Source organism: Miniopterus natalensis, chromosome 4 (genome assembly GCF_054644295.1).
Source record: "Miniopterus natalensis isolate mMinNat1 chromosome 4, mMinNat1.hap1, whole genome shotgun sequence".
Classification (NCBI taxonomy): Eukaryota; Metazoa; Chordata; class Mammalia; order Chiroptera; family Miniopteridae; genus Miniopterus; species Miniopterus natalensis.
The window spans coordinates 87,036,720-87,056,911 of NC_142084.1; the positions used below are offsets into that span (position 1 = coordinate 87,036,720).

Below are 20,192 nucleotides of genomic sequence, written 5' to 3' on the forward strand. Positions count from 1 at the left end.
GGACTGGGGAGCTCACTTGAGGAAGCTGCTGGTCTGGAGCCCACAGTGGCAGTGCTGGGACCTCTGAGGGAGGGTTGCCAGGCTGCTGCTGGTATGCTACACAGACACCACCTCTGCTCGTGGGGGGACCAGGACGGGGACCAGGACGACTTCTCCTTTCTGCCTGCCAGGGACTCACATTGGCTGAACCTAAGCAGAAGTCCCTGGTGAGAGGATCTGAGAAGCCCGGCGTGCAGGCTTCTGGGCCTGGCAGTGAGGAGGGAACAGAAGGGACAGTGTGGGGCTGCCCCACCCCTGAGGAATTCTTGTCACCTGGAAGTTTTGACACCTGTTCTCTTATGCTTTGATCCTAATGCAAGTGAAATATAAGCCCTGTTCCAAAGGTGGACGCTGGCCGGGTCACGTGGGAACTGGTGAAGACTTCCCCGGGAATTACTCTTGCTGGGTTTGAGCTACAACGTGGCTGGAGACAGGGGTGTGGACAAGCCAATCAGCTTGAATGGGCAAGAAAGTCAGATTTCAGTCCCGTTCAGCAAAGGAAATGATCTGTCTGGAGGAGCAACAGGTATAGAAACCTCGATGTTTGCCACTTGATTTGTTGCTCAGCCGTCAGTACGAGTATTTGCCTGCAGGTATTTGTGAGCGAGGCACAGAGAGGCAGGCGATCAGAACGAGAAGTGCAAGGGTATTAATCAGATGGAGATGATCAGGCAAAAACTCAGTGTTACAGGTGTGTAAGAGGACACAACTCTGGATTCTCTAATGAGGAGATGGAATTTACAGAAAATATCCTTGGAGAAATCTGGAAGCTCCCACACACAATAAGTACCATGGCTTTGGGGACATCCACAAGATGGGGCAAGATTGGGAGGGCAGAAGGCAGGGTGACAAACAGCCCAAGTGTGACTGCTGCTGGGAGGTTTATAAACACCCCACACTGAACACCTCAGGGGCTTAGTTATGGACCATGATGACATTTAAATATGCAATGGACTGATCTGGCATAAATGTGTTTTAAATATGCATTACTTTTCTCTAAGAACTATTTAACTGATTATTTATACCGGGCTTAATCAATTAGAGTTTGAAATTGGCCTGCAAATGTGAAAAAACATAACTACATAACCTCAGCTCTCTAAGACACACTAGAAGCCATCTCTCCTCATGTGCATCTAATGAAATGGGGCTCAGAGAGCCCAAGTGCCTTGCCTGAGGTCACACATGGATTAAAGACAAATTGAGGACTAGAACTCCAGCAGCATCGTTCCCAGGCCCATAGGTGTCTATGCCCTTTGCTATAAATTGCACCTTGTATTTTGACAGAGGCCAGGCCTGTATCTGAATGAAACAGTGTTTTCTAGATTCATCAGAATCACCCATGGGTACTTTTTCAACACACATCTGTCTGATGCCCAGCCCAGAACTTCAGAGGCAGAATTCTGGGGTGTCAGAACAAAGCCTCAGGAGTGTGTGTTTTCAGAAAACTTCCCAAGGCATTTCTGATGTTCTTCCCCTTTTCCTGTGCCCAACCCTTCCAACCCTGTGTAAGAACATGGTTTTAGGCATTGGCTGGCAGAAGAGAGAATTGTTTCCAGATATCCCCACAGTTCCAGTTATGGAAGGCTTTTGCCTGGAGCCCCCGCGCTGAGTGACTTCCCGTGGGGCTCATGTGCTGTGCACCCTCATTAGACATTTCCACGGGCCCATCCTTTGCTCTGAGAGGAACAATGATGTAGGTGCAACATTAGCCATTGTCAGGTTGGCTCCTCCAAGTGTCTGTCATCCAGAAAACTGTAAGATGACGTCTCATTCAAGCCACATCAAATATTGATCCCCAGGTACCAGACTGTTGGCGTGTTTACGCAATGGCAAGTGTGAGTTGCCATGATACTTGGCATTTCACTCCTCCTGGGGAGCAGGCAGGTGTAGGGATAAGTGAGTATCTCCTGTCCAGTGTGGCATCTGAAGCTCCTAAAACAGTACCTGGCACATGGTAGAGGCTCAGTAACTATTTGTTGACTGACAATGAAAGGGAGCTGCTCCAGGGGGCGAGCTTGGAGTAGCTGAACTTGACGTCTCCTGAGTCACCAAGTGTCCTCTTTCCGGAAGTGTGGTTGGATTCAAGTGTGGTTGGGATTCATCCAGCGAAGCTCCACAGGGCCTAATGCGTGATGATAAATCATAACACTCCTGGGTGCTCGGAATCAATTTCACACCTCATCTGTTATCATGAGCAGGATGCGTGAGAATGTCCCCTCACCGTGGTAATACATCAGCTCCCAAGAATAAAAATGCCTGAAGATCAGACTTTATAGTCCATGGTACTTAATCAGCTACCAAGACATTGATGGATTTCAGGGGATATTTACATCTGAATTATGGTGTCCAGGATGTGTTAGGCAGAACCCGGAGTAACGGGCAGCATGGAGGCAATTTAAAAAAATAATTTCTCATTATTAGTAGTCAGAAACGAGGTCTCTCTTTGTAGAACTATTCTCTAAAAAAGAGAAAACGGGATAGAGAACCGTCTAGAGCAGTGCTAGCACCAGAATCCTCATTGTGTCCATGACGATCATCACTAACTTACCACATCGTATTTTCCTGCTCTTCTGTTACAGTCTCATTGCTTCTCAATCCAAGGCTCTAAGAAGCCACTGCTTGTTGACTGGAGATCTCACATTAAACTGAAACTCACTGAACATCACTGACCTGGAGTTTCTCTTTGACTATTATTTCTCTGGAAAGCTAATATTAGTAGGTAATAAGGGGATGAAGGGAAAAGCCAATGAAATAACATAGGTTTGGAAAGCATCTTGAAGTAGTCAGCTGGTATACTCTCTTCTGGGCAGGGTTACATTCAAAGCCATTGGCTAGAGGTGATTTCCTCACTGGTAGTGTTTCACCAGCTGAGATTTTGGGACCGTTGCATCAGAATCACCTTGGTGACAATGCAGGTGCATGTGCCTCATTCAAGACTTGCTGGGCCAGAACCTGGGGTTTGAAGCCAAGGACATGGTATTGGGACAAGAATCCCAGTGTATCTTAGTCATTCTGAAGTTGGAGAATCAGGGCCCTATGGAGATCTGGGTTCTTGCCCAGCTGTGCCTTTCACTTGCTGTGTGCACGTGGCACATCTGTCACCTGAGTCTGTTTTCTTAACAAGAAACAGTTACACCTGAGCCCTCTACCTCATAGAGCAGTCGTGAGACTCATTTGAGATAAAAGACACCTGAGAATGCCTCGAAACGAAATGTGCTATAAACATGGAGTCTACTGTTGTCTACCTGGTAAACCTGGTGGGGAGTTAGGGAGCTGGGGTGGATTTCCAAAAGTTGATTTGAACTTATCAGGAGTCGGTGATCTGCTAAGAACCAGAATGATGTAGGAGGACAAGAACAACTGCTGAAGAGACCAGAGCAGTAGTCACCAACCTTGGGTACAAATTAGAATCGTCTGGGGAAAATGTAAAACCACAGGCAGACCTTGTTTTACTGTGCTTTTTTCTATAGTTCTTCATAGATGTTGAGTTTTTTACAAACAGCAGGCAAGAAGATTATGACTCACTTTATTGTGATATCATCTTGGAAGACCCATGGAGATTTTTTTTTTAAGGTTTCAGAATTTGTCTTTAGAAGATTTTCATCCAAGGAGCTGATACCGTCCCTGTTGTCAAAGCTGGCATGGGTGAGGAATGCATCCGTGCACCAGAGAAAGGGCAGAGTCTCATCAATCTGGGCCTATCAGCCTGGACCGGGGGCCTTGCATCAGCCCAGGAAATCTGCCATAGCATGTTACTGAATCCTATCAGCTGTTAAAGCTTACACATCCCCAAAGTCATAGTTTTCAGGCGCCTTGTGCGCTCTGATTTTATACCTGCGGTCACTGATGCCGCCTCTGGGTGTTTTCTCTCTCTGCTGGGATTCCATGTTCATCTGCTGCTTGCCTCCCTCTCGTGTCGCTCATGGTATCTCACACGGCTGCTTCTGCACTCGCCTGGTGGCTTCCTTATGCCATTTCAGTTCCTACTTCATAGACTATCTAGAGCTGCGAAGAGTTTTAGAGATCACCCAGCTTCAGGCTCGCATTTTACAGATTGAAGAGAATTTTCTTTAAATGTCAGGGGAAAGCCTGGTACATGAAGCAGGTAGGCTGAGAGTTGCTCGGGGTTGTAGGGAAGGGAATCTGACCATCTCCACCCTGCTTATATCCCTGCTCTCCCCCTGCGGAGATGAGTTAAACACCACCGATCTTGCTAAACTCTCCTTTTGAACATGAGGGCCTGAGTCCCCGAGCAGAAAAGTACCTTGCACAAGGTCATTCCATGGATCGATCCAAGATTTGAGTCATGGCCCCCTTACACTTGACCACTTTCTCTAGGTCCACAAATAAGGACGCCTGAAGTGGACTCTGGAGGCTCTAAAGTGAGTGACCTGGCCACTCCCTTTCCCAAGCCTCACAGCCCTCCACTCCATCCACAACCTTGTATGAAAAACTATAAATGAGAATTCTTCCTGAAATGGTCTCCTTTCTGCCATTTGTGTTTGTGTCCCGCTGCCTTGTTAATTTCAACTTGGGAGTTGGAGACGTGGTGACAGCCGCTATGGTGCAGGGCTCCTTTGCTGTTCAATAAATGTTAATAAACCATCATCTGCAGTCTTAATAATTGCTGCCGCTCAGACCGAAAGTCAAGGGCAAAGATTACCTTGGTCTGAATAGGATTTGAAAAGGCTGAAAGAACAGGCCTGGAGTGCGCAGTGGAAATGCCAGTTGAATGTTAATTGCAGTGGCCCTGCTGGCCTGCGGATGGTTCGGCGGGAGAGCGGGAGAGGGACAATCGCAGGCAGAGGACACGCTCCTGCCTGGGGAATCCAAGAGCGTGGCTTCAAGCCGGGCCCGGGGGCCTCGGGCGCTTTTCTGCAGCACTCCTGGTGTTCAGGGAGCTCTTCTGCTCTTCTGATTTGCACGTTTTATTTACTCCTTAGATTCATCAGAATGACTGTCGAGGAGCTGCCTCAGGGGCAGGTTATAATGAGTGGCTTGGGGATTCAGAAAGTGGCCAGGAGGTAGGTGGGGATCCCCAAACCTCTTTGCCCCACTGATTATTTCCCACAGTCCAGCAATGGAACGCTCCTGTCTACAGTGATCCAGACACTAGATAATGACAACCAGTCTTGCCTACGCACAAACACACAGAACACTCAAAGCGTGGGGGCCGGGTGCGCAACCATAGAGGTTTGCTTATGGTCGCCCTGAGCCATAGGCAAGAGATCATCTCCGTGCATCTCAATCCCTGGCAATCTCTTATGTGTACAGAATAATTTCCTGCAGATCTAGTTCCGCGGTAGATTGTGTGACTAATTGTTTCTTTCCCCTTACAGTGGGCTCCTCCTGGTAGACTGTATGTTTTGGTGTAATTATGTCGGCTCAGACCAGGGCCCAGGCCATTTTAGCAACCTGAGGAGTGTGCTAATTGTCCTGAAGTAAGCTGCCTGGTGTGTGCCTCATTGCTGTAGTGGTTTTAATGGAACTTCTAATTAAAAATAAGAAGAGAGGCAGGGCTGGGGGCATTCCTCCCGCGTCAGGGGTTCAGGCAGGGGCCCCCTGATCATGCCGATGTGAGCATGCCCATGGTGGGAGCCAGCTGGGGCAGAAATTAATGTGCCTTTGTTATATGGTTTGTCTACTAGGCACGGCGCAGGCTGTGGAGCTGTAATTAGAGCTGGTCCAATGTCAACACGCCTTTCAGGGTGCCAGTCTGTCTCCCAGGCTCTGTGGCAGTGTTTGGAGGGTGTGCCTGTGGAGAAGCTGGGAGGGAAGGTGGCTGGAAAGTTTGAGTAGGCAGAGAAGCCTTGAAGGGAAGTTATGAGATAGGACTGTTTGGAAAAATCACATGTCCTGCTACTTCCCAAAGTCCAGGCTGCCCTGCTTGTTAATGACAGTGGGCTGGGCGTTTGATCTGGGTTTGGAATACTGGTCTATCTTATGAGTAGTGCATCTTTGGGAAGGCTACTTTCCTGAGTCTCGGTTTGTTTACCTGTAAAATGGGAATAAAATACAATTGAAATTTTGGTGGAATTTTGATGGCATAATGGATATAGCCCTCAGGCATGTCTGTACCCCACGGGGACAATCACTTCCCCTCTCTCTGGGCCTCCACTTCCCCATTCTCCTGCTCCCCTCTGTCCAGACTAGTGCCACAAGAAACATGAGCAGAATGGGAACAAAAAATTTATATATAACTGAGTCCAATGGCCCAAAGTAGACGAGAGAAAAGTGAGCGAAAGAGACGTTGGCTTCCTCACGACCAGGCTGTCTCAGCCTAGTTGTGGTGGCTGATCCCATGGAAGGGGGAAATCTAAAATAGACAGGAGTCTGATATGTATGGGACCCTTTTAAACAGGTCTTCAAGAACTAGTGATTTTCCTGGAGCTTTTATCATTGGGTCATCATCTGGTCTCTGGCAATGGGGAGAGAAGACGGGGCAACTGAGATAGAGGCTTCCCGGTATGGGAGAGGCGGGGGAAATGTCCCCACCTCCGCCTCCTGGATCTGTGGTCAGGATTAGATGAGAAGACATTCTTATGAGCCAGTCCAAGGCTTGGTTCTAGCCCGAGGGTGACCTAGAGGGTACTCATTCATGGACCTATGACTTCAGGCTCTAACATTCTAGGAGTGATTTAAAAAAAAGAAAAATAGATGAGTAATTAGCAGGCTCATTGGACAATTGAGAACAAGAGAAGTGACTCTCAACCTCCTGCAAGTTCACGTCCCCTTTCTAGGTCTTGCATCCCCTTTCTGCTTCCTTTGCTCCTTAAAAAGACAATGGCTTGACTTGAAGCCTAGCAAATGTTAAGCTGCCCAGGGTTCGTTTTCTTTATTTTTTTAATTTTATTTTTCAATTACAGTTGACATACAGTATTTTATTAGTTTCAAATGTACAGCATAGTGATTTGACATTTATATAACTTACAAAGTGATCATCCTGCTAAGTCTAATACCCATCTGGCACCATACATAGTTATTACAATATTATTTACTATATTCCCTATGCTGTACTTTACATCCCTCTGACTATTTTTGCTTTTGGCAATTTGTACTCCTTAATCCCTTCTCCTTTTTTACCCATCCCCCTACCCCCTCCCACCTGACAACCATCAATTTATTCTCTGTGTCTATGAGTTTGTTTCTGTTTTGTTTGTTCACTTATCTTGTTTTTTAGATGCCACATATAAGTGAAAACATTTTATCTTTCTCTGTCTGACTTACTGCATTTAGCATAATACCCTCTAGGTACATTCATGTTGTCACAAATGGCAAGATTGTATTTTACTTTTTTATGGCTGAGTAATATTCCATTGCATGTATGTACCACACCCTCTCTTATCTTTTTTGCCTATCAGTGGACATTTAGGTTGCTTCCATATCTTGGCTGTTGTAAATAATGCTGTAATGAATATAGGGACGTGTATATTTTTCTGAATTAGTGTTTTGCATTTCTTCAGATAAATACCCAGAAGTGGAATTGTTGGGTCATATGGTAGTTCTATTTTTAATTTTTTGAGGATCCTCCCTACTGCTTCCCACAGTGGCTGCACAAATGTGCAATTCCACCAACCGTACACGAGGGTTCCCTTTCCTCCACATCCTTGTCAACGCTTGTTCATTGATTTATGGGTGACCGCCATTCTGACAGGTGTGAGGTGATATCTCACTGTGGTTTTGATTTGTGTCTCTCTGATGATTAATGATGTGGGAGAATCTTTTCACATGTCTGTTGGCCATCTGTATGTCCTCTTTGGAGAAATGTCTATTTAGGTCCTCTGCCCATGCTTTTTGGGGGGTTGGTTTTTGTTTGTTTTTTTTGATGTTAAGTTGTATGAGTTCTTTCTATTTTGGATATTAACCCCTTACTGGATGTATCATTGGAGAATACCTTCTCTCATTCAGTAGGTTGTCTCGTCGTTTTGTTGATGGTTTTCCTTCACAGTGCAAAAGCTCTTTAGTTTGATGCAGTCCCATTGGTTTATTTTTTTCTGTTTCTCTTGCTGGAGGAGATATAGCCAACATAATATTGCTAAGAGTGGTGTCAAAGAGTTTACTGCCTATGTTTTCTTCTAGTAGTTTTATGGTTTCAGGCCTTACATTTTAAGTGTTAAATCCATTTTGAGTTTTTTCTGGTATACGGTGTAAGAAGGTGAACCAGTTTCATTCTTTTGCATGTGTCTGTCCAGTTTTCCCAACACTATTTATTGAAGAGACTGTCTTTACCCCATTGTATATTTTTGCTTTCTTTGTTATAGATTAATTGACCATATAGGCATGGATTTATTTTGGGATTCTCTATTCTGTTATATTTTCTGTATGTCTTTATGCTAGTACCATGCTCTTTTGATTACTATACCCTTGTAGTATAAGTTGATATCAAGTAGTGTGATACCTCCAACTTTGTTCTTTCTCAAGATTGCTTTTGCTATTTGGGGTCTTCTGTGGTTCCATATACATTGTTAGGATTTGTTCTAGTTCTGTGAAAAACGCCACTAGTATTTTGATAAGGATTTGCTTTATATATTTAGGTGTTCCATGTTGGGGGCCTAGATGTTTATGAGAGTTATATTGTCTTATTGGATTGATCACTTTATCATTATGAAATGCGCTTTTTTTCTCTTGTTACAGCCCTTGTTTTAAAATCTATTTTGCCTGAAATAAGTATTGCTACCCCAGCTTTTTTTTGTTTCCATTTGCATGAAATGACTTTTTCCATCCCTTTATTTTCAGTCTGTGTGTGTCTTTTGATCTGAAGTGTTTCTCTTGTAGGCAGCATATATAGAGGTCTTTTTTTTTTTTTTTTAATTCATTTAGCCACCCTGTCTTTTGATTAGAGCATTTAGTTTATTTACATTTAAAGTAGGTATTGATAAGTATATAGTTATCATCATTTTATTAATTATTTTTAGATTGTTTTTGTAGTTTTCAGTTCCTTTCTTATTCTCTTGCTCTCTTCTCTTGCATGTTGATGATCTTATATAGTGTTGTGTCTGGATTCCTTTTTCTTTATATTTTGTATATTTCTTGTAGATTTTGGGCTTGTGGTTACCATGTGTTTCCTACATACCAAGCTGTTTACAGAAGTCTATTTTAAGTTGATTGTCACTTATATTCAAACACATTCTAAAATAACTACCATTTTTATCCACCCCTTCCACATTTATATTTTTGTCATTATTTTTTACTTTGTGTGTGTGTGTATTTGTGTATTTCTTAACCTATTTTGGAATTATATATGATCTTCCTACTTTTGCCATTTAACCTTTGTACTAGCTTTATAGTTGGTTGATCCACTACTTTTATTATGTGCTTGTCTTTGACAGTGACAAATTTTTCTTGCCTATATATTTTTATTCATATATTTAAAAATCTTTCTCTTTAAAGAAGTTCCTTTAAGATTTCTTGTAACTGGTTTATTGGTGATAACTCCTTTAGTATTTTATTGTCTGGGAAACTCTTTATCTCTCTTTGATTCTAAATGATAGTCTTACTGGGTAGAGTAATCTTGGTTTTAGGTCCTTGCTTTTTATCACTTTGAATAATTTTTGCCAGTCCCTTCTGGCCTGCAAAGTTTCTGTTGAGAAATCAGCAGTTTTATGCGAGCTCCCTTGTAGATAACTAATTGCTTTTCTTTTGCTGCTTTCAAGTTCTCTCTTTGTCTTTAACCTTTGGCATTATAACTATAATGTGTTTTGGTTTGAACCTCTTTGTATTCATCTTGTTTGAGACTCTGTGCTTGCTGGACTTATATGTCTATTAGCTTTGCCAAGTTAGAAAATTTTTCAGTCATTATTTCTTCAAATAGGTTTTCATTCCATTGCTCTCTCCTTCTGGTACTCCTATGAGGTGAATGTGGGTATGCTTGATGTTGTCCCAGGGGCCCTTTAATCTCTCCTCATCTTTTAAAATTATTTTTTTCTTTTTACTGTCTCAATTGAATGTTTTCTGCTACCTTGTTTTCCAGATTGCTGATTCAATCTCTGCTTCATCTGATCTGCTGTTGATTCCCTCTAATGTATTCTTCATTTCAGTTAATATATTCTTCATTTCTGACTAGTTCTTTTTTATGTTTTCTATCTCTTTGTTGAAGTTCTCACTGAGTTCATCTATTCTTCCCCTAAGTTCTTAAGCATTCTTATAACTAGTGTTTTGAACTCTGTGTCTGGTAGCTTGCTTGCCTCCATTTCATTTAGTTATTTTTCTGGAGTTTTGCCCTGTTCTCTCTTTTGAGACATGTTTCTTTGTCTCCCAACTTTGGTTGCCTCCCTGTGTTTGTTTCTGTGTATTAGGTAGACTTGCTATGAATCCAAGTCTTGGCAGAGTAACCTTATGTAGGTGTCTTGTGAGGCCCAGTGACAGTCTCCTTATTCACCGGAGCCCAGTGCTACAGCAGTATCCCTTGTTTGGGTTGTGTGTGCTCTCCTATTGTAGGTGAGCCTTGATTGCTGTTGGCATGCTCAGTGGCTGGGATTGGCCATCTGGTTGACTGACTGTGAAGGCTGATTGAGACTATATTGAACATGGTATTATCAGAGGGTGACTTCATGGAGCAGGAGTTGCTTTAGCAGGGCTCTGAGTGTGTACTTTGGTTTGTCATTTGTGAAGCTGATTGGGTGGTGCCTGATGTGGCCTGAAGCTGGCCACTGGGTGTGTTTGTTCTGGAGTCTCTTGGGAGGGGCTTCTATACAGGCTAAGGTCATTGTCACTTGTGTTAGGCTTAGAGGCACTTGAGAGAGGCTATGATGAGAATCAAGGCTGGCTGCCACTAGTGCTAGTCTGGGACCCTCTGGTGGGTACCACATTGTGAGCTGAGGCCAACTGCCACTTGTGCCAGTTTTGTGGCTACTTAATTGAAGCTCCGTTCCAAGACAACACTGGCTGCAGCTTATACCAGATTTGGTGCCACCTGATGGGAGTTACAATGCAAGTTGAGACTGGTCTCTGCTTGTGCCAGGCTTGGGGCCACTTAGCACAAGATGCAGTACACGCTGAGGTCAGTTGCTGCTGGTTTGGGATTTGTGGACCATTGAGAAATTTTAGGAAAGTCCTCAGTGTGAGTCAACGCAGGCCACTTGTGTGGAAAGGTTGCTGGAAGTGGCCCTCTGCCCAGGTTTCTTGTACTTTCTTCTTGGAAGAAAACTCTCACTGCCCAACATGCGAGTCTGTTATAAATGGGGAAAGCACATGTGTGCTTCTCTTCACACTTTTGTCTTTTGCATCCAGTAAGAGGGACAAATGTTAATATATAAATATAGTGTGTGAAAAAGGTGGGTTGTTTTAAAGGCAGGATTGGAGGGTCAGAAGCAGCACTTATTGGGGCTTCAGAATTCATTTTTGCCTCTGCAGGTGGAAACTCTGAGAGGTGACTTCTTACTGGTATAGCCCCAGCCTCACCTGCAAGCTGCCCTTTGCAAACAGGGTGATCTAAGGAGTTCTGGAAGGATTCCATAGTGAAACAGATCTCTGACTCACTTGCCATGTGGCCTATTTTTAAATTTTACCCTTTTGTGTTAATCTTCTCATTTGTAAATGCCCAGGCAGCCACTTCATCTCTGGCTGATGAGGTAGTTGAAGGGCCCTCATTGAAGGGTGCCAGGACACCCCATGCTAGTCTCAGCTCTAAATCTAAATTAGTGGGTGACCCTGGGCTCATCTACTTATCTCTTACCTGAGTTTTGTCATCTTCAGGAATATCTTTCGCCTTATTTTGTGGGAACATAGGTTAGCTGGGTTAGGAAGAGTTCATGACACTGAAAAAACACACCCCATTTTTTCTCAAAATTCAGTCATGTGTCTGTCAGCTACCCTATCTTTGCTGAACTTGAGTCTGAAGATAGGTACTGAGGATACTGCTGGGTCCAGGTGGTCTTGATCCCTGAGGTGCCTGTGCTTACCTGTCCCCTGGCGTGACCTGTGTGGGGCTGGCCCCTCTAGCAGACTGACTGAGAGACCAGGGAGAGATGGTGGCATCTAAATTGTGGGCAGAGGTGGGCTTGGGGCAGTGCTGTGCGTGGAGGGTGAACTGGAGACTTGTCTTGGTGCTTTATTTAGGGGGTGAGCAGCTCTTCTTTTTTGGGGGTGGTTGGAGATGTTGATGGAGGTGACAGGAGATTAAAGCTCCTCTTCCCCACTCCTTATACAGTTACCACCTGGGATGAGCCCAAGCCTGTGTCAGGGAAAGAGGCATCCTAGCACAAGCTCCCTTCTGACAGCAGGAAATGGGGGCTGCGCTGCCCTGCCCCTCGGTAGACATTTGAAGCTCCTTAATATGTCCTGAACTGAAAAAGGCAGCCTGAGGCCTCGAAACAGCTTGGAGGTCCATTATCTTCACAAATGCGGGTGCTGCCCTCCTGCCTTCTTCCACTACCGCTGAGACCAGCCCCATATATGATTTTCTTTTTTTTTTTTTTTTTGGTAAGATATACTTCTTGCTTTTTAAAAATATATATTTTTATTGATTTCAGAGAGAGGAAGGGAGAGGGAGAGAGTGATAAAAACATCAATGATGAGAGAGTCATTGATCGGCTGCCTCCTGCATGGTCCCTACTGGGGATTGAGCCTACAGCCGGGCATGTGCCCTGACCAGGAATCAAACTGCAGTCTCCTGGTTCATATGTTGATGCTCAACCACTGAGCCACGCCGGCTGAGCTCTATGATTTTCTTTAACAGCAAGAGTCACAACATTGTTCCCAGTGCTGTGCACACAGCAAAGAACAGATGTGTGTGTGCAAGCATGTGTGCTTGTGCATGCATGTGTGAGAATCAAATAGTAAATGGAGTCACCAGGGGTAATTCCTATACTGGAACCAGCCTCCCCCAAATAGCTTTTAGAACCACAGGATGTTAGCACCAGCCCAGTTCCTACCTTGAACGTTGGAAGAAACTGACTGAACCTCAGTTTGAGGTTAAAGCCTGGTGAAGGGATTTGCCCAGAGTCACAGCAGAAACCACTGGCAGAGCCAGGCTAGACATCTGTCCTCCGGACTCCTGGCTTGGTCCCCTGCTCTGGCTGCAGGAAGGCCCTCAGGTGCAGCAGCTCCTCCACGGATGCTAGGTGGCACCAGAACGCCTTTGAACAAAAAGGCTGCAGGTCTCGGCTCCTGTCTGAAAATGCCTGAATCCTTGCGGACGTCCTGAGGTTTGACTGGGCAGCTCTTGCGCCCTCAAAAGACCTGCCTGCTTGGAGCATTGCCCCAGCTCATGGTCCCCACCTTGTGTATCAGTGCTGTCCTGCTTGGGGCGCAACCCCCTTTGGTTCTCCGGTTACCTGGGAGAATTCACTCCGGTGGGACTGATTTCTCCTGGGGGCCCTGTGTGCAGAATGGAAAGCTCTGGCTGGGTGATCAGCTCGGGGAGATATTTGAGTTCGGGCTCCCCTTAGGCCCTGTTATCTTCCTTACTTCCTGAAGTCTTGTCTGGCTGAACAGCCCAGCGGAACACGGTGTGGGCGTTCCCCAGGTCCCCTTGCCAGTCTGTGACAGAGCTGGGGTGGAGTTCAGACTCACTGAGCACAGTGCTACCTTGTGTCTCAAGACAGTGTCGAGAAGACAGGGCCCTCTGTTGTCTGGTCCCTGTGTCACATTTGTGTAGCTCTGTGGCTGAGAATATAGGCTCTGGTTTCAGACTTCTGGGAGTAGAATGCCCCCTCCCCACTTGTTAATGGTGTGACTGCCAAATTCATGTAACTGCTCTCTGCCTCCGTTTCTCCTTTTGTAAATGGGATGTTGTAGATTGCACATGGTCTCAAGTTTCTTTGCAACTCCTCCATTAAAGCTGGTGTATATTTTCCCACCCCCTTCCAACTGGCTTGGCCTTGTGACTTGTTTTGATGGACTGTGGTGGCAATGAAGATTGTGGGTTCTGAGCCCAGGTGTCAAGAGGCTTTGCAGCTTCTGTTCTTACTCCCAGGACATAGCTGCCATGTGACAAGGCTGGCAGATGTCCTTGAGAATGAGAGACCATATGGAGGGAGAGCCCAGCCACCCAGCCCATATTGCGCACCCATAGCACTGTGAGCATGTGAATGATTGTGTTAATTTACTAAACTTTGGGGGTGATTTGTTGTGTTGCCAAAGCTAAATGAAATAGCGGGGGTGCCGTGAGGGTTACATGGTGACATGCGCTGAGGCCAGCACCTGGCCCACGGTGACCTAATACCGCTGTTACTACCAACGCTGTCAGGGGGCACTCTGTCCTGCTCAGTGGGTTCTAGTCACAATGACCTCTTTGTTTCTTTTCCTTAATTTTTTGAATCTACCAAACTATTTTCCTTTTTCCAGGCTCTCACACTTAATCCTCTCATGGTTAAGGTGTCCGCTGGAACCTCTCCTTCTCGGAGCGGCCTCCTCTGATCACCCTGCGAACCTCCTTCCTCCCTCCCTGTCTCCCCTTCTGGACTGTAAATCCCTGGAGCGCAGGGGCCGGGCCTGCTTTTGTTCCCTCTGTTAGGCTCGCTGTGAACAGCAGGCACAGGCTTGATATCTGCTGAACGAGGGAATGAAAAGGGGCCCCTAATCGATAGGGGTTTGAGGTTGGCGGCAGGCTTCCAGGAAGAGGGGAGTGGCCAGGGTGGAGTTTCAGGGAGGGAGGACTGCTGCTTCTGACCCTTGTAGCCGTCTTAGTGTGTCACCATCTTACATTGGATCAAATATGGTCCTGGTGCTCTATGTCCAACAAGGCCATGAGCTTCTTTAAGGCAGGGATGAGTTCCTCACAGCCCCTACCTAGCACGTCACCAGGCATCTAGTAGGGGCTTAACAGAAGTCTACTGGGTAGATAAGGGGGTAGATGGGTGAAGTGAATGAATGAATGAACAGATGAGTGAATGCACAGAAGGATGGTTGGATGAGAGAGTACTCAGAACTGCAAGCAATTCTGGAAAACCATGTTTATTTTTTTCTTCTAATAAAGGATGACATATTTCTGGTCAATCAGTACAAGGTCATAAAAGTATAAAAATGTATTAAGTACAATCTTTAGCATTATGTTATAGGGAAATAGTCATTATAACCTTTTCCCCTAAGGTGGCATGTTGGATGGTCACAGTTGCTTACAAAGAAGGACAGGAGTAGGTGACCAGTTGTCCCAGTTGTTCCAGGACTGTGGAGTTTCCCAGGATGTGGGGTCTTCAGTGCTAAAACTGGGAAAATCTCAGGCTAACTGGGATGGTTGGTCATGTAAGAAAGAGCAGCGTCACAATGATGGGCATGGTTGGCATTTTGGTGTCAGGATCAGACATTTTCTCAACTTCTCCATCACCTCTTTTTCTCTTAGCTCTGAAATAAACATCCCTGTGTTATTATCGAGGGTGTTACAGCTTCAAATGTTTTTCACATCCCATCCCCACACCCATGTACTCTGACTTGTCTCCTATGCCAAGCTTGGGTAGTAGGGCAGTTCTACCCTAATTTGTAGGTGTGGCATCCAGCGTCAAGGTTCCTGGCTTTAGAAAGCAAAGATCTACGTCCTAGATCTCCTGAGGCTAGTGGTCTTCCCATGCCTCTGTTCTTTCCTGAAGCATCCTGTCTCACCTGGCTTTCAGGACTGGGCAGGAATCATATGGAGAAAGGGACACTGAATCCGAGTCTTGGCTCAGTCCCCTTATTTGGGACAATTCATGTTATTACTGCTTAGCTGGCTGTGTTTCCCCTTTAGCAGTCCTCATGTAGGATTCCCCTGAATGCCCACCAGCTGGCCAGTGCTGGTGCCATGTGGTAGATTCAGTGGAAGAGACCCAGTGTTTTTGGCTCCAGGGTGATGCTCCAAATGGCTTCTCCAGCTCAGGTTTTTCAGTAGGGTGGTCAGAGACCAGCTCAGTCTGCCTTTTGCCATCTTGGTTGTTGAGATCTTTTTGGGCATCGTTGTTGAGAAGTTACTCAAATGAGGTGGCTATGACTCTTAGGCTCAAAGACTTGTCGCATTCATTCCTAACCTATAGGGATTTTTCCTAACATACAGGCACTGTCTTAAGGAGAAAGGGTTTAGTAGCAACTTCCTGACTTATCTTAAAAGACTAGGGACAGGCTATCCTTGCCCACAGTAGAGTTAGCTTCTCTTGACAGCCTATCAGAATTCTGTCATCCATTCTTTTATTCCAACACTGTTGTGAGCTCCGACATATTTGGTATTTGCTACCTCTAGGGGTAAGAAGCCTATGTAATCCTTCTTTTCCCTGTGAAGTGAGATTATCTGTGACTCCCCCTAATTTAATGGAAGCATGTTGCTAGTGTCCTCCAGGTGGCGCTCCTCCGGGATAGGCTTAATGAACAGGGTTTAACATTGGCCCTACCCTTTAAGATGTCATTGTTCGGGCTCAGGGTTGCTCGTGTCATATGGGTCTATTTTGTGTGCAGGTGTGCTAAGATCTACTCATCTTAGAGTTTTCCTGTTCTGAGAGTGGAATGAGGATGGGTCCTTTAATATAAAGACAAATAAAATAAATAGCTTTAAAAAAAAGTGCTGCCCCCTTGGTAAATTCTCAAGGCTGTGGGACACGTGGTCTGCCAGCTAAAGCATGGGCCTTCTGATCTATCCATTTCTCTTAGCATGCATCTGTTTTCTGCCTCTTACACTAGCTGTGGCCCTACAACCCTCTGAAGTGTCTGTTGCACTGAGTTCAAGTGTAGTTTTAATCTTTAGATGTGGTTTTCTTTGACTTAGAGGCTAAAAGTGACACAGCTCTTTGCGAATGGAAGGGATGTTAACCCCAACATGGCCGTCTTTGCAATACAATCAAGATGCAGCACTTGTGTGTGCCAGTCTCTTCTGAAACTTAAACTCTCGTACCTGTGCTGTGAGGTGATGGTGTGACAAGCCCAGAAACTTCCATAGCCTGAGAGATTGCCTGGGCTGATACATTTCTTGGAATCTTGGAAACATGCATTGTGCTCTAGGTTGTACTTATCTAGAGGATCAGAAGAACATCTCTGAGCTAAAAAATTTGAGAACTCAATGCCATAGAAACACAGCTTCTTTATAAAACTCTGTTCACGAGATGTGCTACCTGGCAGCAGGAGAAAACTGGAGGTCGGCTGGTTTCCAGTCCTTTTTTGTCAGCCCCCTTGGGGCCAGCACTTCCTCTAAGGAAGCCAAGCCTGGCGGGGAAGAAGAGTTAGACTGGCTTTTTTCCTCCACGAAGAGGAAGAGTCTTGGGTTAATTAGGCCAGGGACTGGGCGGCCTCCCTGAGTTTGTACAGCTTTCTGCAGGCCCCTCATATGGTCAGTGAGCTCTGGGATCGGCGATGGCTGCCCCTGCTCGAGCGCTGGCATTTATCAGTCTGTCCACTCGGGTAGGCCCCGGATGCCAGCCCGCTGCTGGGCCCCAGGAGAAAGCGATCTCCAGGGGAGAGTTGAGCTGAGGAGTCCGCTGAGCATGGCTCATCCCTCCTGTGGTCTCTGCTGCTTCTCTCTCCATGCTTCCCTCGGTTCTCCTTGCACTTCTGCTTGGGAGGGCCAGAGCTCTTTGGGGTGCTGGCTCGGAAGTCCTGTTCAGGGACAGGTGGCACTGGACGGTGGGTGTGCTGAGCCTCTCCAGGGACGGGGGCAGGCATCTGTCTGCTTCTCCAACTCTGGATTTTCAGGTCTCTTTTGTCCGTGGGGAGTTTGTCAAGTTTCTGAGCTTTTGAGATCAGGGACTTCCCACATGTCCCTTGTAGAGATAAGACAAAGTACCTGGTGGGAAATAAGAAACAACAGAATAAAGCTGTTCTCTGACTTTTGTTTACTTCTTGAATTTTAGCATTGAAAGGGGGCTTAGAGTCCAACTCCCCACCCAGGACAAGACCCTTTTTGCTGGGCTCCTGAACGATGGTTAGCAAATCTATGCTTGGGCACCTCTGGGATTTGGGAGTTCAATAACAATATGTAATAGCTAACATTTATTATGGACCAGAACTATTCTAAATGCTTTAAGTATTATCAACTCATCTGTCCCAACCATCCCAGGCAGTTGGTACTTTTGTTTTCCCATGTTACACATGAGGAAACTGAGGCAGTGAGAGATTCAGTGACTTGTCCAGAGCCACACAGTGGTCTAGCCATGGTCGGAACGAAGCACCCTTTGTGGAACGTAAGTAGATTCTAAATACATACTCTCTTCTTGAATCTGTGGGCCATGCTAATTTCACAGCATTGCTGTATTTTCACCATTTTTCAGATGGCGAAACCAAGGCTCCAAGAGATGAGATGGGTTTTCCAAGGTCTCCTGAGCAGTTAGTTGCTAGGTCTCCCTGACGGTTAACACAAGGTTCCTTTTCCCGGCCAAGCTGCACGGAGCCTGCATCGGACTCTGGGACTGGGAGTCTCTGTCTGTGCCTGGACTCTTGTTCCATGGGTGGGAAAAAATAAGGTGAATAAAATTGCATGGTCTATGGAGAAAGCACATGCCCTCCTGTGATACTGGGCTCTGGGTGTCAGTTTGTCTGTCTAAAAAGTAGACATCTAAAGTCTTGCCCAAAAATAATCCTTTAAAATATTTTTATTTCTAAAGCCTTTTAAGTAGTGAGGCTGCCATCCCTCCAAAAGCTTTAGGTGTCCTCACAGTGCACAAGGGTTTCTGAAGACCCCACGGCATCAGGTAAACTTTCCCCCATTCTTTCTCATCTCACCCAGAGAGACAGTACGGGTGGGGGTGTTTGTTTCAGGAAAGACTCAACTTCCTGCCTGGAAACTGGAATTGTCTCAGTTTAAACCTTTCCCCCAAGCCACTACTTTCCTTCTCCATCCATTTACCGTAACAGCAGATACATATTAGTCCCTACAATGGGCTACGCCCCAAGGGATTAAACAGAGAACAGGACAGACAGGATTCTTGCCCTCCTGTGGCACCTGAACAGTTATAAGCAGAAGGAACAGTGAGAGTGTCAGACATCTGACCTGGTGTGGGACACCTTCCTTGAGGAAGAGACATTCAAGCTGAGGACTGAGGAATACATGGCAGGTGGCCAGACAAAGGAAGTGAGAACCATATCCATGCACGTGGCTGAAATGTGGAGAGTAAGGACAAGAGTGGGAAATGACCCAGAAGGGGTTGGCAGGGCCAGAGCAGGCAAGGACTGAGAAACACATGATTACACTTTGACGCAGTGATCATGGATTAGAGTGAAACCTACTAAGAGACTTTGAAGTAATCTGGGATGAAAGGATTTTAACCTATCCATGGTGGTGGCTGTAGAAATGGAAATAGCAGATGGATTTGAGAAACATGTAGCAGATAGAATTGCTAAGTCTTGGCGATGGGCTAGATGTGGGCATGAGGTGGTGGGTGGCATCAGGATAACTCCCAGGGGTCCGCCTTGGTCCTCATTGGGTAGCATTTGATGGAAGAACCTCTGAAAGAGGCCCAGGTTTCTTGGATGGTGGTGGTGATAAAGAGGATCATGATTTAAGTTATGGATGTCTCACAATTTCTTTGAACTTACATGCCTAGTGGAGGTGATGAATACGTAGCTGGAAAGATGTATCTGGAATTCAGAGCAGAGGTCTGGGTTGGGAATTTATATTGGAGATTCAACTATTAAAAATATTTATCTTCACAATAGTGGTTGCTATGTCTACAGAGAGACTATAAAATTAGAAGACAAAATAACCTAAGACCAAGGCTTGACCGATACCATGTCAAGGACCGTGAAGTAGGAAAAAACAAACAAGTGTTGGGGAGTGTAAAAAGATTGGTATCCTTTATTGTAGCTAAGTAAGATGCTCATTATATTTTAAAGTTTATGTATTAGCTTCTTTTGTTTTTATCTGCAAAAAAACTTACATGTTCCTAGTTTTAAGAGAGACTGTACAGTTCTTTTATACTAGTTGAATTAATTAGAGCAAGATTAGTGAGGTCATGGTTAGTGGTCTAATTATCACAAGGTTGGTGAGTGAAATCTACCTCCATTATGATAAATACATCTTATAATAAGTGAACCAATAGTTTTCTACAGGAAACATTCTATCATGTAGATATCTATAACAAACATTAATTTTTCCAAGGTTACAAGTCAACAGTCCTTGGAACTATTAAAATAATCCTTTCTCAGAAGAAACCTCTTTGCTTTTCTTAGTAAACAAAATTAAATGGAAATTCAGCTTCATGATAATATAAAATAAGCAAAGATTTAACTTATGTGCCATGGTAACTAACAACTAAGTATTTGCT

The 20,192-nt window shown here is 45.2% G+C and overlaps 1 protein-coding gene across 3 annotated transcripts in view; it reads right to left on the reverse strand.

Annotated features, from left to right (window-relative positions):
- Positions 1-17,256: 17,256 nt before the first annotated feature.
- Positions 17,257-20,192, reverse strand: part of ATP10B (ATPase phospholipid transporting 10B (putative)) — an 89,906-nt gene continuing 86,970 nt past the window's right edge. For all 3 annotated transcript variants that reach the window (XM_016213988.2, XM_087816097.1, XM_087816098.1), the window contains one exon: positions 17,257-17,716. In XM_016213988.2, coding sequence (XP_016069474.2) covers positions 17,257-17,716 — 460 coding nt within the window. The remainder of the gene's footprint in view (positions 17,717-20,192) is intronic.